Here is a 20,912-nt window from a genome sequence, read left to right on the forward strand (position 1 = left end):
CTTGCAGTCACAGCCGATGGGCTTCCCACACTCCTCGCAGGTGTTGGCGAAGAGGGTCTCGAAGCACGCCACGCAGTAGGGGCTCTCCTCCCGCAGGATGTACTTCTTGCCAAAGAGAGATTCGTTGCAATGGTGGCAGTCAAAGCGCTCCGTCATTTTGACACCTGCCTTTTCAGCAACCTATCAAAAAGAAGGGAAAATCCAGGTCCCATTGAGCACTCTCTGAAAGAGATGCACGCAAAGACATTAACTGTCCCACTGTCTGCCATCTTTAGCTGAAAGGTGGTTAATTCCTCTGGATGAATAATTAAAACTCACCCTTTAATAGGTCATAATTTTCAATGATAACACCTTTTTTGTTTTCTTTTTCATTAGCTAAGGCAGTTTTGTGTTTGAATGCATTCACTTCGTGTTTTGTTTGTTTGTTTGTTTGTTTTGAGACAGAGTTTTGTTCTTTCATCCAGGCTGGAGTGCAGTGGTGCAATCTCAGCTCACTGCAACCTCTGCCTCCCAGGTTCAAGCGATTCTCCTGCCTCAGCCTCCCGAGTAGCTGAGATTACAGGTGCCTGCCACCATGCCCAGCTAATTTTTATAGTTTTAGTAGAGACAGGCTTTTACCATGTTGGCCAGGCTGGTCTCAAACTCCTGACCTCAGGTGATCTGCCCGCCTCGCCTAGCAAAGTGCTGAGATTACAGGCGTGAGCCACCACACCTGGTCACATTCCACTTCTTGAAAAGCACGAATTATTTTTTACTGTGTCAGAAAAAGCTATCTCAGTTTTAAATACAGGTAAGGGCTGGCACCAGAGCCCCCATCCTGTCCGGCTGTGACCCAGCCTTGCATCTTCCCCTTCTCCCTGCCCCCAAAATAGAAAGGCAGGCATAGAAATAATATGTCCATTTCTATAAAAAGATTTTCCATGAGCTCCTCTTTATGATTCATGATTTGAATAGGAAGAAATCACAGCGGCAAAAGGGAGGGAGATCTGACCTGGGAAACCTGAGAGTAGATGCAATGAGGCCACTATTACCCTTGACCTCCGTGCTGCATTGGGAGTGCAAGCTGACCTTGCACAAGAGAAACTGCCAAAGTCCCTGAGGATGAATCATTGCTCCCTATGGGAAAGATCATCCTGCAGCTGCCCAGGTATCCTGAGAGCAGGATAAAGGGAAAGATTCACTTCCCAAAACAATGATATGGAATAGTCAGAAATGCAGTGGCTGCAGTCAATGGCTCTCTGGGCAACACTTCAAGCCCTTTCAACAGGAACAAGACACTGGCGAGGTTGCGGAGAAAAGGGAACATTTATACACTGTGCATGGGAGTGTAAATTAGTTCAACCATTGTGGAAAGCAGTATGGAGATTCCTCCAAGAGCTAAAAACAGAACTACCATTTGACCCAGCAATCCCATTACTGGGTATACACCTAGAGAAATACGAATCATTCTACCATAAAGACACATGTACAGGAATGTTCATTGCATCACTTTTCACAATACCGATGACATGGAATCGACCTAAATGCCCAGCAATGACAGATTGGATAAAGAAAATGTGGTACATATACATCATGAAATACTATGCAGCCATAAAAAAGAATGAGATCATGTCTTTTGTGGGAACGCGGATGCAGCTGGAGGCCATTTTCCTTGGCAAACTAATGCACGAACAGAAAGCCAAATACTGCATGTTCTCACTTATGAGCGGGGCCAAATGAGGGAACACATGAACACAAAGAGGTGAACAACAGACACTGGGGTCTACCTGAGCAGGGAGGGAGGGTGGGAGGAGAGAGAGGAGCAGAAAAGGTAACACTTGGGTACTAGGATTAATACCTGGGTGATGAAATAATATGTACAACAAACCCCTGTGACAACAGTTTACCTATATAACAAACCTGCACATGTAACCTGAACCGAAAATAAAAGTTAAAAAAAAGGCGTCTCCACGCCCGGCACACTGCACTTTTCCTAGGATGAATACACGGTGTGCATAAGTAGCAAGGGACGGGCCCTTCTCTTATGACCATTCCTATAATCATGTCAGAATGATCCTGGAGAGAAAACGCCTACCACAGGAATAGCTGGTGTGGAGAAACGTCCGTAGGGCATTAAAAACAGACAAGTTTCTTCAGGAATAAATGGCAATATTCCATTTCCTAAAAGTGGAAAGTTTTCTCTGTTGTTAAATAGGTACACCGGGCTGGGTGCGGTCACTCACGCCTGTATTTCCAGCACTTTGGGAGGCTGAGACTGGTGGATCACCTGAGGTCGGGAGCTCGAGACCAGTCTGGCTAACATGGTGAAACCCTGTCTCTACTAAAAATACAAAAAACAAAACAAAAACCAAATTAGCCGGGCACGGTGGTGCATGCCTGTAATGCCAGCTACTCACGAGGCTAAGGCAGGACAATCGTTTGAAACCAGGAAGTGGAGATTGCAGTGAGCTGATAATGGCACCTCTGCACTCCAGCCTGGGTGACAGAGTGAGACTCCGTCTCAAAAAAAAAAAAAAAAAAAAAATAGGTAGACTGGTTGGCTATGTAACTGTGAGCAAGAGTTCACAGGCTCTAAGAACACTTGGTTCAATTTGCAGTCTTCAAACGATAGGAGAGTGAAATCCCAGAATCAGACCTTCTGATGCAAATAAAATATTATCGCCTGGTTTATGATTACAGGAAATTTGATAGAGTTTATTAATTTTGTACTATTGCATATACACGGTCCTGACAACTGTAAGCAAGGAAAAGATCATCTTTCAAGCATCCATTCTTGGATATTTCTGTGTTTACAGAATAATTCTCTTCCAAGAGCAATAAATACGCAGCTGGACACATGTGGCAAGATCCGTCCTTCTAAATCACTCTTCCTGGAGTTAAAGAAAACATTGCCTGGACATTCTTGTGATAACATCACAAGATGAGGCTCTTGAGCACTTGAATTATTGTTCTGAAACCCAACGTATAAATATCCTTTGTACCGCGGCCATCTCGGGTTGGAGCAGCCATGCTGGCACAAGATTCAATGCTTTCCTGTAATTGTTCAGTTATTGGCCTTGAAAGTGGCTGTCATTTATTTCATCGCAATTGAGAGCTGCTTTTCCAACATATATATTTTTCCGATAATAGGTGTGATTTAGCTGTGGGACAAGAGGCTCATGGGCCATTCTGTGCCCACAAACATAAGAATAATAACTTGGGAATTTGAAATAAGAACCATGAAAGGACAGAGAACTATAAATTGTGGAATTGTAAAAGCTGGAAACAAATCCCCAGATTCTCTATGACAACTTCCTCATTCTATGGATGGAAAAACTGAAGCCCAGGCATATTTATGAAAAGGAGGGCCCACTGAGCTTTCTCAAATGGCCATCTGACTTAGAGAAAATGAACTCCCAATCTAACTTGAAAGGCCGTCTGTGTGGGTCAGGACAAGCACCAGCCCTGCCAGGGAAGGGAGACAGTCTACACCCTCTGTCAATCTCTGCAGACCTCCAATTCTGTTGGCAGCTGGTGAAAGGGGTGCATCTGTTTTCCTCTGAGATAATAATCATGATCATGATGCTCATAACCTGATGTGTGTTTTTCACCTCCTCCGAATCTACAGTACCAGGACAGAAAAAAAAAAAAAAAATCTGGCCAGGCGCGGTGGCTCACGCCTATAATCCCAGCACTTTGGGAGGCCACGGCGGGCGGATCACAAGGTCAGGAGATCGAGACCATCCTGGCTAACACGGTGAAACCCCGTCTCTACTAAAAATACAAAAAAACTAGCCGGGCGTGGTGGCGGGCACCTGTAGTCCCAGCTACTTGGGAGGCTGAGGCAGGAGAATGGCGTGAACCCAGAGGCAGAGCTTGCAGTGAGCTGAGATCATGCCACTACACTCCAGCCTGGGCAACACAGCGAGACTCCATCTCAAAAAAAAAAAAAATCTAAGGGAATAAACTCTGAAAATAAGTAGGGTTCTACATTTGCTCGAAGTATGACTCAGGTTATGAATGTCATCATGATGAATGTCATCATCAGTGATACCAGCTCCCAGCAGGAACAGTGGCAGCTGCTATCTGCTCAGTGGGTCCACCTGGGAGGAGGCACCTGGCCCTGTGGTTCAGCTCCTAATTCTACAGAATTCTTTCTGAGAGTGGGTGGATCCCTCTTCCAACTTGTTCCTCATCTTCTAAGAGGTCAGTAGAGTTCTACAATGAGCAGAGAGCATTTCTACTCCAACCAACAGGACAGAGCATAAAATGGGCACCTGCAGCAACCTAGGAGCACAGCAGGATGCACTGTGTGAAAGCAGGCCCCTGAAGGAGGTCCACACAGTTACATACTGCACAAACCCTGAGCGTCAGAATAAACAGTCCGTGAGCTAATAAGCAAGCTCCAAGCTTCCCTTCTGTTACAACGTGTTTAAAAGTGTAACTATAGTCCTATATTAGAAATCTCCTATAACTTGCATTTTTTTTTTTTTTAATTGAAACAGAGTCTTGCTCTGTCACCCAGGCTGGAGTGCAGTGGCATGATCTCGGCTCACTGCAGCCTCCACTTCCCGGGTTTCAGTAATTCTCCTGCCTCAGCCTCCCGGGTTGCTGAGATTATGGGCACGCGCCACCACGCCCAGCTAATTTTTTTTTTTTTTAGTAGAAACGGAGTTTCGCCATGTTGGCCAGGCTGGTCTCAAACTCCTGACCTCAGGTGATCCACCCGCCTTGGCCTCCCAAAGTGCTAGGATTACAGGCGTCAGTCACTTGCATTTTTTAAAATCCCATAAATACCTGATTGCTCATTCATTCATTGAATAAACATTGGTTGAGCTGGAACTATGTGTCTAATGTCACGAAAAGTGCTGAAGATACAAAGATGACTAAGATGCAGGCCCCTCCCCTCAAGGAAGTTGTCATCTGGTGAGGAAAAGAGATATATACCAAACAGACTACCAAGCCCCGTACTCAGTGCGTGCTGGAGGTGCACAGGTATGATGGGCATGCAGAGGAGGAGCCGCTGAGAGAGCAGGCAGGCATCCCAGGGGAGATGCTATCTGTGCTGGGAACAGGTCAGCCAGGTGATACGGAAGGTCAGGTCTCGGGGTGGAGTAGGCAAAGCCAGAGAAATGAGAGACAGAGTAGGGTAGGCAAGAGAGCTCAGGAAGATGGAAGACCCAGTCAACAGCCAAGGCAATGAGGGCCTGGGCGCCTTGTTCGTGGACTTGGGTGTGCCAAGCAGGCAGTGGGGTGATGGACAGCCCAGTGAAAGTTTACTGCATGGAAGCCTGCCTTTACTATGCAAGACGGGGGGCAATGACTTCTAAAAAATGTATCAGGGTATCAGGGTCCATTTCTGAATCATTTCTTCAAACAAAAGTAGGACATCTTGGTTCTATAAGGACTTATTAACCTAATTGTGTACAATCCATTTACTCTCTCTGAACTCCTCATCCCTCCTGACAGGTTATCAATAATTCTTACCCCTTAGCTGGTACACAGGAATGCTAAAAGCATCCGGCAACAGCTTGCAGGGAGATACCCAAACATAAGGTGCCACCCCTTCTTGTTATTTCATTGAATCAAATTCCAAATCACAGTTTCCTGGAGTTCTTATTCCTCACCAAGCTAAATCATTCCATGATGTCATTACCCCTTCGGCCCTGAACAGGGTATTTGAAAAAGGTGGATCTTAGGGTACAGGCTTGACTCCAGGTCAAGGGAACTGCCATGGTTGAGGCAGGTGCCAGGTGCAGCTCGGAGGTCTGGGGATGGCCCAGGGAAGGCCTTGATCTCTGAGTCTCTCGCCAGCCCAGCTTTGACTCAGATATAAGAATAGGTTGCATACAGGGGCTCATGCCTGTAGTTCCAGTACTTTGGGAGACTGAGGCAGACATATCATTTGAGCCCAGGAGTTCAAGACCAGCCTGGGCAACATGGAGAAATCCTATCTCTACAAAAAACACCAAATATTTGCCGGGTGTGGTGGCATGCACTTGTAGTCCCCACTACTCAGGAGGCATGAGCCCAGGAGGTCGAGGCTGCAGTGAGCCACGATAGCACCCCTGCTCTCCCACCTTAAGGAAACAGCCTCATGGTGACACAGACCATGTCTCAAAAAATAAATAAATAAAAAGCATGTAAGAATAAAGGTTCAGAGGGCCAGGAAGCGACAATGCACAGCTCCTACTAACAATTCATACTAATTTTAAAAGTTCACAAGCTTATCAATGTGATCTATTTTTTAAATTTTCAGATTCAAAAACTGTAAAACAAAGTATGAGTGGGGAAAGTGTCAAAGCTAGAGGAACATAATGGGAAAAAGAAAACAGAAAGAGTAAAGGGAAGGGGAGAGGAGTAGTGACAGGACAAAGAAAGGAAGGAGCGGGGGTAAATGAAATGAGGCAGAAGAGAGGCAAGGACCCCACATGCCAGAAAGCTCTTTGTTTTTTTGAGACAGTGTCACTCTGTCACCCAGGCTGGAGTGCAGTGGCCCGATCTCAGCTCACTTCAACCTCCACCTGCCAGGTTCAAGCGATTCTCCTTTCTCAGCCTCCCAAGTAGCTGCGATTACAGGTGTGTCCCACCACACCCAGCTAATTTTTTTTTTTTTTAACCAGAAAGATTTCAATCAAAGGAAGGGCTGCCATGATAGACAGCCTCGCTTGGCTTGCTGGCTCAGGCCTTGGAGTTCCAGGAGCCTAGCAGATCCCTACAGGTTAAGCCTGAAGAGGTCAGATTAGCAAAAGAAGTCTATTTAAGCATCCTTTTCAATGCACCTTTTATTGGCTACCTACTTTCATCTGACCCCAGTGGGCCCATTTTCTCCTTCCCCTTTGAAACCCGAAGTGCTTCTCCCTATCAACCCTGCTGCAGGAGGTTCCTCTAACATAGTCATTTCCTAAGGAGAAATCTATGAATGTTCCCAAGTTCTTCCTGCATGCAGCCCTTCAACACATGCAAAAGCAGCTTCGGTAAGTCAGTCCCTGGATCTTTAGATGCCACCGGGGATCCGCATGGGACATTCAATTGCCTATCAATAATCAACCAGAGCTTTCCAGAGCCAATTAGGAAAACTGGTCTATGTGGGCTCTTTTAAAAAATATATTATAAAAGTGTCATGTTTTCACGCAATTGCCCTGTCCTCTGCCAACCGTAAGCATTGGGAAGGGTGCCACTACCTGTCGCTGAGACCTCACCAGCAGGGAACACACACAGGACCAGGGGCTTTGTGAATACTTGTGGAATGCATGAACAAATGAATGGACGGGTGAGTGAATGCAAACATGTCAGAGTACAAACATATAGGCAAAAATCAAACATGAAAAATTAGGAACCTATTATGTGAACAATCCACCCTGCATAGCAAACCCAACATGTAATGTGGTTTGGCATATGACATCATGAGCTTCCATCGCTGCCCTTGTCCCTCCTTCCAGATAAGCTGCTGCTTCCGCAGCGGATAGAACTCTTCTTGTTGTGTTTGGACCCCAATCCCATGTGAACGCACAGCTGCACAGTCCAGGATGCAGCCTGGCCAGGTCAAGAAGCAAAAAGCCAGCTGGGAGTCTTGCCCGCTTTGGGAAGAAGGCACAGATCCCCAACAGGGGCTCCAGGTGTCAGCACAAGGCCCTGATGTTCTACAGACACGTGTTGCCTATAATCAAAGATCCTCCATTCAAAGGCACGGGACTCTCACACCTGGAAATGTGCTCAAAGAATACCCTGCACCATTTTGTTTTCCTATGGATGGGAGTGTCTACACACAAAAACTGCTCACCCCCAACACTCGTCATTTGTCTAGCTAAACGATTTGTTTTAAACAGAAATTCTGATGAAATGGAGAGGGCCATCATGTCAAGGAAAGTTGCTGTTTTATAAACTAGAATAACGGATCAAGCCTTGGAGTTCCTAAAGAAAGAGGATCTCTTGAGCCCAAGAGTTCGAGGCTGCAGTGAGCTGTAGTGCTGCCACTATACTCCAGCCTGGGCCATAGTGTAAGACCCGGTCTCCACAAACAAACAAACAAAAAAATTATATCAGTTGGATACGGTGGTATGTGCCTGCAGTCTTAGCTACCTGGGAGGCTGAGGCAGGAGGACTGCTTGAGCCCAGGGGTTTGAGGCTATAGTGAGCTATGATAGCATCTGTGAAAAGCTACTGCACTCCAGCCTGAGCAACACAGTGAAACCCTGGAAAAAAAAAAAAAACAAAAAAAAAGAAGGAAAGGAAGAAAAAAAGTCATCTAGCATCCACTGGAAATCTATTTTTAAATTGTTGGAATTTAAACAATCTTAGTTTGTAAGGTATAAAATTGACTAGCTTACCACTGTATAATATATTTACGGATTAATTTAATGAGCCTTTACTACATGCATGTACAGGCAGGTATCAGAGGTGTATTATAGTTTACATAAACTGGTAACTTCCAACTTAAAAATAAATAAATAAACATCTCCATTCATCTCTGGTGGTTCTGTGTGAGGCAATGTTTGAATAAGGTAAACTGCTGTCTTCTGAATTATCTTTTGAATATTGAATACTAAAAAGAAATGGGAAAACAATAAATATCAAATTTCTGATCTGAAGTCCATGACTACAAGAGGAGTTACACTTGTTCTGATGTCATTCAGGCTTTTGAATCCAGCCGACAAGAATGTGTTGAGTAACCACTGTTTTCCATGTGCTACGTGAGGCACCGGGAAGCTGAGATAAAACACACAGTCTATGAATGAGTTCCAGTCTAGTTCTAGCTCCAAATAATTTAAACACGTTTAAGATCCCATCTTGTCGTTTAATCTCAAAACACGTCAATTGCAGCCATGCAGGTCAACCATAGCTGCACAGGCTAGAATGGCGGGTGGCCTCGGGTCCGTCAATCACACCAGTGTGGGGACCGAGGGCGACTCCATCCTGCATGCTATGGCTCTACCATGCCTTCCCTGAGTGAGTTACGAACACTTCTACACCTACAAAACGAAAACCACCCACTCTTTTTCATGGCAGGAGTCTCCTCTCACCTCCCAAGAGGTGGCTCACTCTTCATTCTCCCAGCCATCTGAGGTGCCTATGACCCCTACTCCCATGCTGGCCTTTCCCTTGGTGTCCAGCAGCTTCTGTGAATGACTGGCCACCTCCTTCTCACTGCAGTCCTGTGGCTCTGTGGGGTTTCTCTGGCACACTGCAACAGGGCTGTGTCCCGAGAGGCTTGCACACTTCCTTCTGCTTCATTCGTTGACTGCCTGCTTTTCACTGCCTCCGAAAGTTGTATTAACCTAAACAGACAGGTCTATTTCCTTGTTGACTGACAAGCTCCCTATTTATATACTGCAAGGACATTCTGGCATTAATTCTGTTCACCCATGAAAACAGGGCAGCTGCTTCTGCCACAGACATCCCTCATCTCACTCAGGACTGTACGCCTGGAGGATCTTGAAGCCGCAGACAGAATCAGGGCAGTAAAGGCATGGGTCACCAAGGCTGAGGATGTGTGTGAAGTCTGAGTTCACACCAGGCAAGACGCCACCCACAAGCACTGGGATGGACCCGGGAGACCAGATGCTGCTCCAGACCCCTTGTGACATTCCCATGCAGAGAGCGTGTTTTACAGCAAGAGAAAAGCCAAGACTCCCAGGAGCAAAGTAGTGATCAAATCTTTAAGAAAGGGAGAATGACAGCTGGTGGGGAGAATATTTAAGTAGATGCTACCAGAGAGCTGTAGTAGTCAGGGTTTTTCTAGAGAAATAGAACCAACAAGAGATGTACATAGAGAGATTTGTTGCAATGATTTATCTTACGCAAGTACGAAGGTGAAAAAGTCCCAAGACCCGCAGTCAGCAGGCTGGAGACCCAGGAGAGCCGATGGTGCAAGTTGCAGTCTGAAAACAGCAGCCTCTATAGACCCAAGAAGAGCTGATGTTTCAGTGTGAGTCCAAAGGTGGAAAGGACCAATGTCCCAGCTGAAGCAGTCCGGCAGGGGGGCTTCCCTCTTACTCAGTCTTTTTGTTCTATTCAGGCCTTCAACTGTTTGGAGGAGGCCCACTCACATTATGGAGAGCAGCCAGCTTGACTCGGTCTACCCATTCATATGCAATCCTATCCAAAAACACCCTCGCAGACACACCCAGAACATATGACCGAATGTTTGGGCACCACATGGCCCAGTCAAGTTGACACATGAAAGTAATCATCACGGGAGCTAAAACTGAAATCCACAATTTAGGATGACAGAGGAAATTCATTTGACTCACCCCAAAGTCAAAATGCCAGCCTAGTCTCCAGGAAGACACAGTTCTCAGCCCCTAGAGAAAGCACATGCATTTTGTTTCAGATGGTCATCTTGAGGAAGCGACTTCAGTATGACGCAACCTGAGATGGACACTTAATAAATGTGGCTTTGATCAAATTCTCATAATAAAACCGCACAGAAGAACCCAACGTCTGACATTTCCATTCACCCAGGCTCAAGGAACTTTTTACCTCGGGGCATCTGAGTCAGAGAGCCGCTTACCAACTTTACCAACTCAGGCCCCGGTGCTGACAAAGGAAGCTGCCTGAGTCACAGAGGCTGAATAACTGGCCCTCAGCACAGGACGGGAGTAAACTGATATCTAGTCTGATTTGTGTGTGTGTGTGTGCAATATTCTACTGGGTGTTTTTGACTGCAATTTAAATATCTTTCAGTACTGGAAGTGGCTTAACACGCAATCTTGGGTCAAAGAATGCAGCATAAGGCCTCATAGAAATATTCAAATGTTAAAAAATAAATAAATATTCAAATGTTCCTCCCGTGGTGTGTTTAGGGTTAGAACTCAGGTTCTCAAGTTAAGCTGCCTGGGGTCAGATCTCAGGGCTACCATTTACAGCCTGGGAAACCCTGAGTTAAAGTTACTTTGATCTCTGTTTTCAGTGTCTTTACCTGTAAAAATGAGGCTGTCAAATAGGTACACACTGTCTATGATGTCCAGACTTTTTAACAACCCTGCCAAAGAGACAACATCATTGTCACTGTTTCCCAGTGAAGGAAACCGAGACACCACGACATGAAGTGATTTGGCCCAGGCTGCACAGGTTGAGGGACCCGGATGTAAATTCAGGCAGCCTAGATGCAGTCCCCCGCATCCTCTAGCCTACCGCATCTGCCTGTGGTTATTTGTGAGACCGTGAGCTAAAATGAGACAGAATCTATGTGCCCAGAACAGTTTCTGGTCTTTAGTAAGCCCATCATTAGCCTTCATCGACATATGATGGTGTAAACGCATTTTAAACCATGGCAGGCTAATAAACACCATGAAAACACAATTCTATGTATCAATTGATGATCTTCTAAATTGGAGGGTGATCTAAATCCAGTAACACTTGAAAAAATTTTATATAAATGCACAATGAAATGTTCTTTGAGTTTGATTTTATTAAAATTAAATTGATAGACTAGGAATTCCTGTACTTCTAAGACTTGCTGCAAATTTTTTTTTTTTTTTTTTTGGTCTAAAACATCTTCAGGATAGTGCAAAACCTCTTTTCTTTAATATATTATTATAAAACATTCGTTAGTAGAGTCAGCACCAAAAATGTGAGATGTATTTGGAGTTGTGTTTTGAAGACAGTTCTCCTGATTCTAAGCCCAAATTGTGATTTATTACCTTCCAAAATATGTGGAAGGGAGTGCGGGCCTTAAGTTCAGTGCTGTCTAAGTTCACTGCTGCTTGGAGGCCAGCTACACATTTCAGCTAACGGGGTTAGCCTACTTCCAATTAAAACCTGACTGGGGATATGAAAGTAAATATGATTGATTCATTTAAAATCTGAAAAACAGTATTTTCTTCCCTCAATTTCTAGTATGCTAAGATATCACACGAGTGCAACTTAAGAAAAACTTAGAATCTTTTTCATTTAAAATACGCCTTTTTTTTTTAACCGAATGGTTCAGTTATTAAATGTCTACACGAGTCAAGGAGTGAGGTCACACTGCAAGCTCCACTTATTTCTACTGAAGGGAAATAGCCCGGACACCCCCGCGCAGACCACCGTGCCAGGACAACCGGCTCCGGAGTCGGGCCTTGAAGCAAGGGGACAGCGTCACCTCCCCGCAGCCGCCGGCTGGGACCCGCGGCCAGCCTTTACCCAGGCTAGCCAAGCCCCTGCCCGCATGGCGGTGCCCCACCTGGTGAGGACTTGGGCTGTAATCCCCCCTCTGGGGATGGGTCCGTGGGCTCCTCTGAGCTCCAGCGCCCCCAGGGTCTAGCCCCCTCTCATTGCTCCGCTCCCCTCTTCCCGTGGTCTCCCCACTCCCAGCCCCCAGGGATCTGCTCCCCTCTCCCGGGTCTACCCTACAGCTCATTTCCTTTCTCCCGGCTTCTCTCCGCACGGTTCGGCTCCCCTCTCCCAGGGTTCTTCTCCGACCCACAGCTCTCCTCTCCACTCACCGGTCTCCCCAACTCCGGATCTGCTCCCCTCTCCCCGGGTCTCGCACCGGATTCGGCCCCCTCTTCCGAGTCCTGGTGGCTAAGCCCCTCGGCCTCCCTCCGGGGCGCAGGGAGCTGGAGGTACTCACGGCGCCGCAGCGGCCCGGGGACTCCCGGACGGCGCGGGCGGGCGCGGGCGGCTGGTGGCTGCTGCTCCGCTGCCGGCCGAGTGGAGCGCTGCGCGGCTCCCGCCCTCGAGAACCCCCTCCGTGTCATTTGACCATATAAGGAGATGCACGCCTCGGCTCGCTGGCACCGGGCGTGGGGCGCTGGGGGCGGGCGCCCCCTGGCCTAGCGGTCGCCGTGCCCCCGCCCCGGGCTGCGGCGCTCCCGGCCCATGCCCTTTGTTTGCCAGGGCTCTTTCTTCTTGCCCTCCGGGTCTTGGGAGCACCTTGGTTATCCCGAGAGTCTCCTCCGACGTGGGCGTGAGTTTCGGACGGGGCCTGGACGCCAGTGGCAGGGGTCTGCCCACGCCGGGATCTCTGCCTGCTCCCAGGAGCAGGAAGCTGGCGAAGCCCGAGGAGGTGCCGGGGACGGCGGAGGGAGGAGGGGGCCACTTCTCAGGAGGCATGTGCCTGGGATGTATTTGCACGGTGGATTTTTTTCCTTCTTACCCTGCAGATGCTTCTTTACGAAAAGAACCCCACAGATGACCGTAAAGAATCGTTCGTTCCACTAGGGAGGGGACTAAAGGAAGGTCCTATCCCTACCTCTCCCTCTCGGGGCCAGAAGACTAGTTAGACATCCTGGATTCCCCTCCAGGGCGGGAAAAGCAAAGTGAGCTGGGAGCGTGCCTCCCACACTCCAAGCCTGTGCCCTCTGAGTGAGACTGACGCTGGGTAGGGACAGATGGCACTGTTCAACATTGTCGCAGGGAGAGCACAGGCTGAGCCCATCCCTGGGAGAGGGTGCATCGTGATAGAAACGTTTGCTCCTGAGCAGGTAACTGGTCCACTTGCAGAAACCGATGGACGATGAGCAGGTGGACAACAAAGGCGTCCTAGGCACTTTGGGGGCAGGTGTATTATTTTTAACATTCAGGGCAGCTCATAGGAATACATCCTCCAGAGAAGGCAGGAAGAACTCCGTGATTGCTTTCTTTTAGTTGATACTCCCCATCTGGTAGCCCTCATGGATCTCCATCATGGAATCACAGAACTTGAGAATCAAGGGTTTCATCACCTTAGCTTCCACTCTATGAGCACTAGCTCCACCTGGTATCTCATTTGATCCACACTTCCTTAAGGTAAAGATTTTTACCAGATTTATGGTGAGGAAAGTTCAGCTCAGAGAGATTTGCTCAAGGCCACGTGAAAGGTAACTGTGCCAGCTGAGATTTGAACTGGAGTCCGGTAGATGGCAAAACCATGTAAGTATATTACGGGATCAGAAATGCCTCTCATCCCTCAGTCACTCAGGTGACTCCAGAGGACTGAGACTTGCCATAAGCCCAGCCAGAACTAGATGTGCGGAATACAGCCGTCCCCTAACCCCACCCCACGGTGTCCCTGAAACGGGACACTTCCCTGAAGAACCTGAGTTAAGGCCACCCTCCCTGAATTTCCACTAAGTGTCAAGGCAGGCTAGTATTTTGAAATTCAGAGCAAAGTTTGTGTAGAAAAGGCTCCCAGCCCCTGACAGCTACCTAGCTGTGTTGTCGCTATTGTTACATATTAGGAAATGGTCTCCTAGTTCTCAAATGGTGAGCCTTAAGCTGCAGTTTGTAAAAACAAGTCCTAAAATGATGAAACATTAATTCTGCATTTATCTTCTTTCTGATTTCCTCTTGTCTTACATTTTGATTTTTTTAAGCTTTCTGACTTATGGGTGTAATCCATTTAACTTTGCTTTTTTTACTGATAGAGTTATTTAGTTCTGTTATTTTTCTTCTAATAACTGCTTTAGCTGTGCCACATAGTTTCAGCGATGTTGTTTTATTATTAAGAAATTCTGCGATTTAATTTTGTGTTTCATTTTTGACCTAATGGGTAGCAGAACATTTTAAATGACCCTGTGGTAATTTGATAGGATCAGTAAAATCCAGACTCTGGAAGCAAACATACCTAGTTTCTACAACAACAATGCACGAAGAAAAAGAAGAGAGATGGAGGGAGAAACCAATAGATTAAAAAAAGACTTAGCCAACTGCAATGTATGGATCTTATTGGATTCTTTTTGTTTTTTGTTTTTTTGGATCTTATTGGATTCTAATCAAAGAATAAACTAGTAGAAAATCAATTTTTATGAGACAATCTGGGAAAATATGACACTGACAGGCTATTTTCTAGTATTAATGAATAATTTATTTTAGGCGTGATAGTGTGATTACACACATACATATATTTTTCTTTTCTTAAGTCCTTGCTTTTCAAGAACAGCGCCAAAATATTTCCTAGTGAAATAACATTATGTCTGGAGTTGTTTCAAAATAATTTGGGGTGGGGAAATGGATAGGGCCTATATCTATATGAAATACGATCAGCCATGGATTGTGGATAATCGCTGAAGTTTGATGATGGATATGCAGTAGTTTATCTTACTAGTCTGTCTCCTTTTGTAATGCTTGAAAAGTCCCATAACGAAAAGATTTTTAAATTACAGATGAACATACCATCGGCTCTTTACCCAGCATTTCCCTTTATAGGAAATTATCTTGTAGATATGCTTGCTCATGTGCAAAACTATATACACATAAGGGTAGTCATTGTAGAATTGTTTGTAATAGAAAAATACTGGACCATGTTATGTGTTCATCAACAAAGGGCTTAGTTAAATACAGTATGGTGCATTTTAGAATTATTTACATATGTGGCTGTTAAAATGAACGAGGTAACTATATTTACTGATTTGGCATGATCTCCAAGATAAATCAACTGAGAAAAAATAAAAGTAGAGAACACTTTGTAGGTAGAAACCAACCACTTGTGTTCATAAGCAAAGAAAGGACCAGGGAAGACAATGTATACTTATAAGTGGTTGCCTCTGGGGAGATCTGGGTGGTCAGGGGTCATGGGGTGGAAAGGAGATTAACTTTTACTGTACACATTTTTATTTCTTGTAAATTTTGAGCTATGTTAATGTTGTACTCATTCAAAAACTAAATATATATATATTTGAGATGGAGTCTCGCTCTGTTGCCCAGGCTGGAGTACAATGGCGCCATCTTGGCTACTGCAACCTCCGCCTCCCAGGTTCAAGCGATTCTCCTGCCTCAGCCTCCAGAGTAGCTGGGACTAGAGGCATGTGCCACCACACCCGGCTAATTTTTTGTGTTTTTAATAGAGATGGGGTTTCATCATGTTAACCAGGATGGTCTTGATCTCCTAATCTTGTGATCCGCCCCCCTCGGCCTCCCAAAGTGCTGAAATTACAGGCGTGGGCCACTGTGCCTGGCCCAAAAACTAAAAATATTTAAAAAATAAAAGCAACACACAGACTCCTTTAAGGAAAATAGGAAACAAATTTGTTAAACTGAGATGAATTGTAAGTCCCAGGAGGTTGGCAAGAAATAGAGGAAGGGAATGCAATTTCTGGGTTTAATGACATGTATGCTTTGATGAGCAAGTCCATCGAAGGACAAAGTATTAAAAACAAATTTTCATGAGACAATCTAGGAATATGTGTTTTGAAAAGTTCCATCTGTCTTGTACATCATTATATTCCTGGGACCTTGTTATAGAGCATGGCACATAGTATGTGCTTAATAAATACATGTATTGAATAAGTGACAGATCACAGAATTGTTTGTGACAAGTCTTTCACTATAGTGTGTAAGACTTGTGTAACGCTATCTATGGCAGATCTTTGAAGTCAAGCCAGGATTTGAATCTCTGTTCAACGTATGACTAGCTCTGTGATCTCCAGTAACTACAAAACTTCCCTAACCCTCAGTTTGCTAGTTTGTAAAATGGGTTAATAACATATAGTTTGTGAAATTGTGGCAAAGGTCTTTCAATGCACATAAATCACTTAGCACTATTAGCACATGACTTGGCATGAAGTAGGCCCTTAGTAAAGTCTTCTGTTTTATTCAATGGCAAAGGGGGAAATTAATCCAGAATAAGAAGTAAATGGACTTAACTCCCACTAGAAAGAAGAATTAAGGTTCAGATCCTGTTCTAAAGATGACAGATTATCTTCTTGAGAGAAAACCTCTCCGCTAAGGATAAAAGGCTAGTTCATGGAAGAAAAAAAAAAAAACATTAAGAAGTACTATTTCCTGGGCAAAGGATCAACGGTGACTGTGATGAGTTATTCAAGTTCTTCTTTTGTTTATTCCAATTTTCCTTACATTCCTTCTTGAGACAACACTGCCCATAATGTCTCCCGTCTCTCCTGTAGGTGGGCTTCAGGGAGAGACACAGCTAGGAAGGGAGGAAAGAGAGGAAGAGACTCCCTGCGGCTAGTAGGTCTCAAAGCCTGGTCCCACAGTGCAGCAGGATCCCCTGCAAACCTATTAGAAGTTCACATTGTCAGGCCAGCTCCTGCTTTAACAAGCCCTCCAGGTGATTCTGATGACTAAAGGTGATTTGAAGTAAAATAAATACCTCTTAGGGCTTCCAACTCTGGACTCAGTAATTTACCAGAAATCTACAAAATGTCAGTTTATGGGGTGGGGGAAGGAGAGTGAAATAGAGATAGACTAAACATAGACTAGACTCAGGAACTCTAAAATCCAGTTAGAAGTACTACTTCCTTTGTCAGTTACTTCACTCAGGGAAGCAGGACGTAGAAAAGTTTCAGCCAGTGGGTCTGAGCTGTACAAATGCTGAAATTTCATTCTCTGGGAGAGGCGGAAGAAAGGCAGAGCTTCCAGGAGTGTGCTGGCAACTGCCACTCTGTGGTGAGGTCGTGGTAGGGGAGGCTGGTGGGCTAGACCCATCTGTGCAGGGGCAAACAGTAGCCTCCTACCCGGATAGGGGGCTACCCCAGGGGGATTAGGATGAGCTCACCATTACCAGGTAGAAAGTGAACACAGGAAAACATGAGCTGGAGGTCAGACCCCACTACATTCGTTACCCTAACTGACCACTGCCGTCAAGATTGTTAAGCATTTTGTCACCGTTAAAGGATTTCACACAAGCTGCTCCTCCCACTCAAACCTTGGCCAGGAAACTGGTGGATGATTTGCCCTTGATTCAGAGGTAATCGTTCTTAATTGCCTCACATGGTTGGAAGGTGAGTAAGTGTCTAAGATCATAAATGCTGGCGGGAAGGGGTCAGGAGTGATCAAACCAGCTCGCCTCCTGGCAGTGGGGTCAGAAGGCAAGTCCCTGCACGCCTTCCCATGACACAGTACAGATCCCAGGGTGGTGGCACAGAAAGCTGGATTCACTTTTTCTGAAAACACTATTTGCCTGGCTCCAGCAGGAAAGTCTATGGAAGATGACTCTACAGAGGCAGGGTGTACACCTGCCTGTGCCCGTGAGCTGGGTGCAGTTGTGACGGGAGACCCAAGGGCCTCCAGCAAACAGGAGGAACTTGATCTGGTTACAGGAATGATCTTGCAGGATCCAAACTTTGTTCCTTTGCCTGTCAGACTTTCAGGAAAAGCTCAGCTTTCCACAAAGGGCAAGCTCCTTTCCTTTTCTTCTCCCTTCTGCCATGCTCTGGTTAGGAGGGAAAATGCTTGGCTCTTTCTTGAGATACAAAATTTCCATATCCCGTTTCTTCCCGCTCTCCTTTTTCACAAACTGATTTATTGGATGCAAATAGTCAGTGTTTCAAGCCTCAAAAACATGCCAGACTTTGAGCCAAATCCACAAACAACTCCATGATTCCGAGTTTCCCATCCTTGGTTAGAGTTTATTTGGAGCGTTGGATACAAGTTTCCATTGTGGGTTTGATACCTCATTAAGAAAGGCTGTGTTTGGTACATGAATGACCAATAGAATGAAACTATTCGTACCCACAGTTCATTTGGGCCAGTAAATGTTGCTGGATGGTTTCAGATGAAAAGTATTTGTAAGGTAGACTCTGAAAAATTTTGCTTCTTATTTGAGATCTCTGTCTCTGATTTCAGTCCTTTTCAGCAGCAATCCATTCACTTCTCTGCTTGCCTCTCTTGCAGTTTTACTCTTTTTTTCCTCTGTCAACGATTCCAAAACCCATTTCAAGGGAGTATTAATGTCTAAAGTCTGTGCAAACCTGGCAAAATTCTCTTCTGAATGAACGGTTTGCTTCCCTAAAATACCTGAAATGGGAGATTCTTCCAGGCATTTCTGAAATGGGAGAGTCTCATGACTCACTTGTTCCTCAGAATGTTTATTTTATTTTATTTGAGACGGAGTCTCGCTCTGTCACCCAGGCTGGAATGCAGTGGAGCAATCTCCGCTCACTGCAAACTCTGCCTTCCCTGGTTCAAACGATTCTCCTGCCACGGCCTCCCAAAGTGCTGGGATTACAGGCGTGAGCCACCATGCCTGGCAAGAATGTTTACTTTAAATCACACCGAAATCTGTTATTCTTTGTGAATTAACTTTATGAGTCAACATTAAAAATTTGAAATCCCAAGTTCCCTCTCCACTGCCACCAAGGTCATTTTGTGCTATTTCTGCTTTGATTAGGGTCATTAACAGAAAATCCAAATGGTCTAACTAGAAAGAGCCTGGGCTGGCCAGGTTCTAGGAGGGAGGGGGCGAACCCCAGGCCCAGGAGCTCCTATGGAGCAATGTGTGTGGCCATAGGTAACACCTTTCACCTTTTTGTGTCTTTTTTACATTACCTGTAAAACAAAGAATGTACCACCTCTCTTTTTACTTTAAAGAGTTATTTCACATTATCTAGATTTTCCTCAAGCCACTTTCATGGCTAATTGACAACTGAGAATGTCTTCTGTGGCTAATTCTGCCCCATGGTACAGATTTGTGTGGGATGAAAAACTATGCTTTAAGTTCTAGAGAGCATGTTTAGGCATATCTTTCCCCTATTTCAGAAGATGCTTTAAAACTGGACCTGGGAGTCATGACAGAGCTTCCTGGAGCAACCAAGCATCTTTCTCCATCGTTGCTGTGGTAGTTGACTGCTGAAGTACCGGAAACAGATTTTCTAAAATATCTGATCTTCAGCATCTCCTGGCAGGACTGTTTGCCAAAAATAAAAAAAAAAAAAACCTTCAAAAATTCTGGGCCATCCTAACACTATAAATATACTTGGAATCATGTGAACAGTCAGAGATGCTGAGCAATTACTCCTCAGTAGGACCAGAGGAGTCATTGTCTCCGCGGAGGGCTGGAGAGGTTCCGGTGGTAAATTACCATCAGATATCCGAACTCTTCATGTAGCCATCTTTGAGCTCGAGGCGAGGGCTTTTTCTTTATATATATATATATATATATATTTTTTTTTTTTTTGCCTTCCTTTTAATAACTTGAAATTCAATTTCCATGTGGCACATGGCTGTAATGTAATCTCGCTCCCCGACTTTGCTAACATTTTCTGGACTCAGTTCTCTGTCTCACCCTCTGCATGGAGGATCTGTCTGTATTGCTGTATTGCTTCTGGTCCCTTGAATTTCCAAGTCAGGGTAGAAGCAGATGGAGAGAATGCTTGAAAGGTTTTCTTTTTCCAAGAATATGTTTGGAAAGTGATGAGGTCAGGAAAGCAGACGCCGCGATCCTGTGCGGGAGAGTCTTTGAGAGCTCTCGAGACTCATTCTCTTTGCACCTCACACGTTCCACCTGTGGCCAGTGAGGGGCGAGCCTTTCATCCTGTGACTCCTGGAACTGCCTTCCTCACTGTCTTCTGCCTGGTGGACTCCTGTTTATCCTTAGACCAAATAAGGTGTCCCCGCTAGGAAGGCTGCATGGGTAGCCATCATAGCCTCATTTTTGACCAGTCCACTCCTTCTTTCCCATGTTTATAACAACAGAGGAAAGACGGTGGGCTCCTTCGGGGCAAGAACTGAGACATTTGAATCTGTGTTCACAGCACTTTGCAACTTGATCAGTGTTACTGAATTTAATTCACTTTTCTGGAAAATGCCTAAGCTGCTGGGCACGGTGGCTCACCCTTGTAATCCCAGCACTTTGGGAAGCTGAGGCGGGCGGATCACAAGGTCAAGAGATTGAGACCATCTTGGCTAACACAGTGAAACCCGGTCTCTACTACAAATACAAAAAAATTAGCTGGCCGTGGTGGCAGGCGCCTCTAGTCCCAGCTACTGGGGAGGCTGAGGCAGGAGAATGGCGTGAACCCGGGAGGTGGAGCTTGCAGTGAGCAGAGATAGTGCCACTGCACTCCAGCCTGGGCGACAGAGCGAGACTCTGTCTCAAAAAAAAAAAAGAAAATGCCTAAACCAATATAAGGCTGCTATACAATGGCTCTATATGACCCTGTTCAGAACAAACCCATCAGGCCCATTTCCCATTTAGGCAGTTGAGTTATCTGGGCTTGGCACTGAGATCCAGTTGGCAAATCACTTGAATTAAAGCAAAGCCGAGAGCTTGGCCTTCCAGATGTCAGTAG

The 20,912-nt window shown here is 45.5% G+C and overlaps 1 protein-coding gene across 4 annotated transcripts in view; it reads right to left on the reverse strand.

Moving 5' to 3' along the window:
* FHL2 (four and a half LIM domains 2) overlaps nt 1–20,912 on the reverse strand; it is a 77,448-nt gene that overhangs the window by 25,270 nt on the left and 31,266 nt on the right. Inside the window, exons 1-3 of one of the 4 annotated variants that reach the window (XM_001109208.5) lie at nt 12,408–12,959; nt 10,233–10,283; nt 1–180 (exon numbers count right to left, since the gene is read on the reverse strand). In XM_001109208.5, the coding sequence (XP_001109208.2) occupies nt 1–180; nt 10,233–10,283; nt 12,408–12,662 (486 nt within the window). In that variant the 5' untranslated portion in view covers nt 12,663–12,959. Of the gene's footprint in view, nt 181–10,232; nt 10,284–12,407; nt 12,960–20,912 lie in introns of those variants that run through there. The other 3 variants (XM_015113044.3, XM_001109260.5, XM_001109039.5) reach the window with 3 other exon arrangements.

Source organism: Macaca mulatta, chromosome 13 (assembly GCF_049350105.2).
Source record: "Macaca mulatta isolate MMU2019108-1 chromosome 13, T2T-MMU8v2.0, whole genome shotgun sequence".
NCBI classification, from domain to species: Eukaryota; Metazoa; Chordata; class Mammalia; order Primates; family Cercopithecidae; genus Macaca; species Macaca mulatta.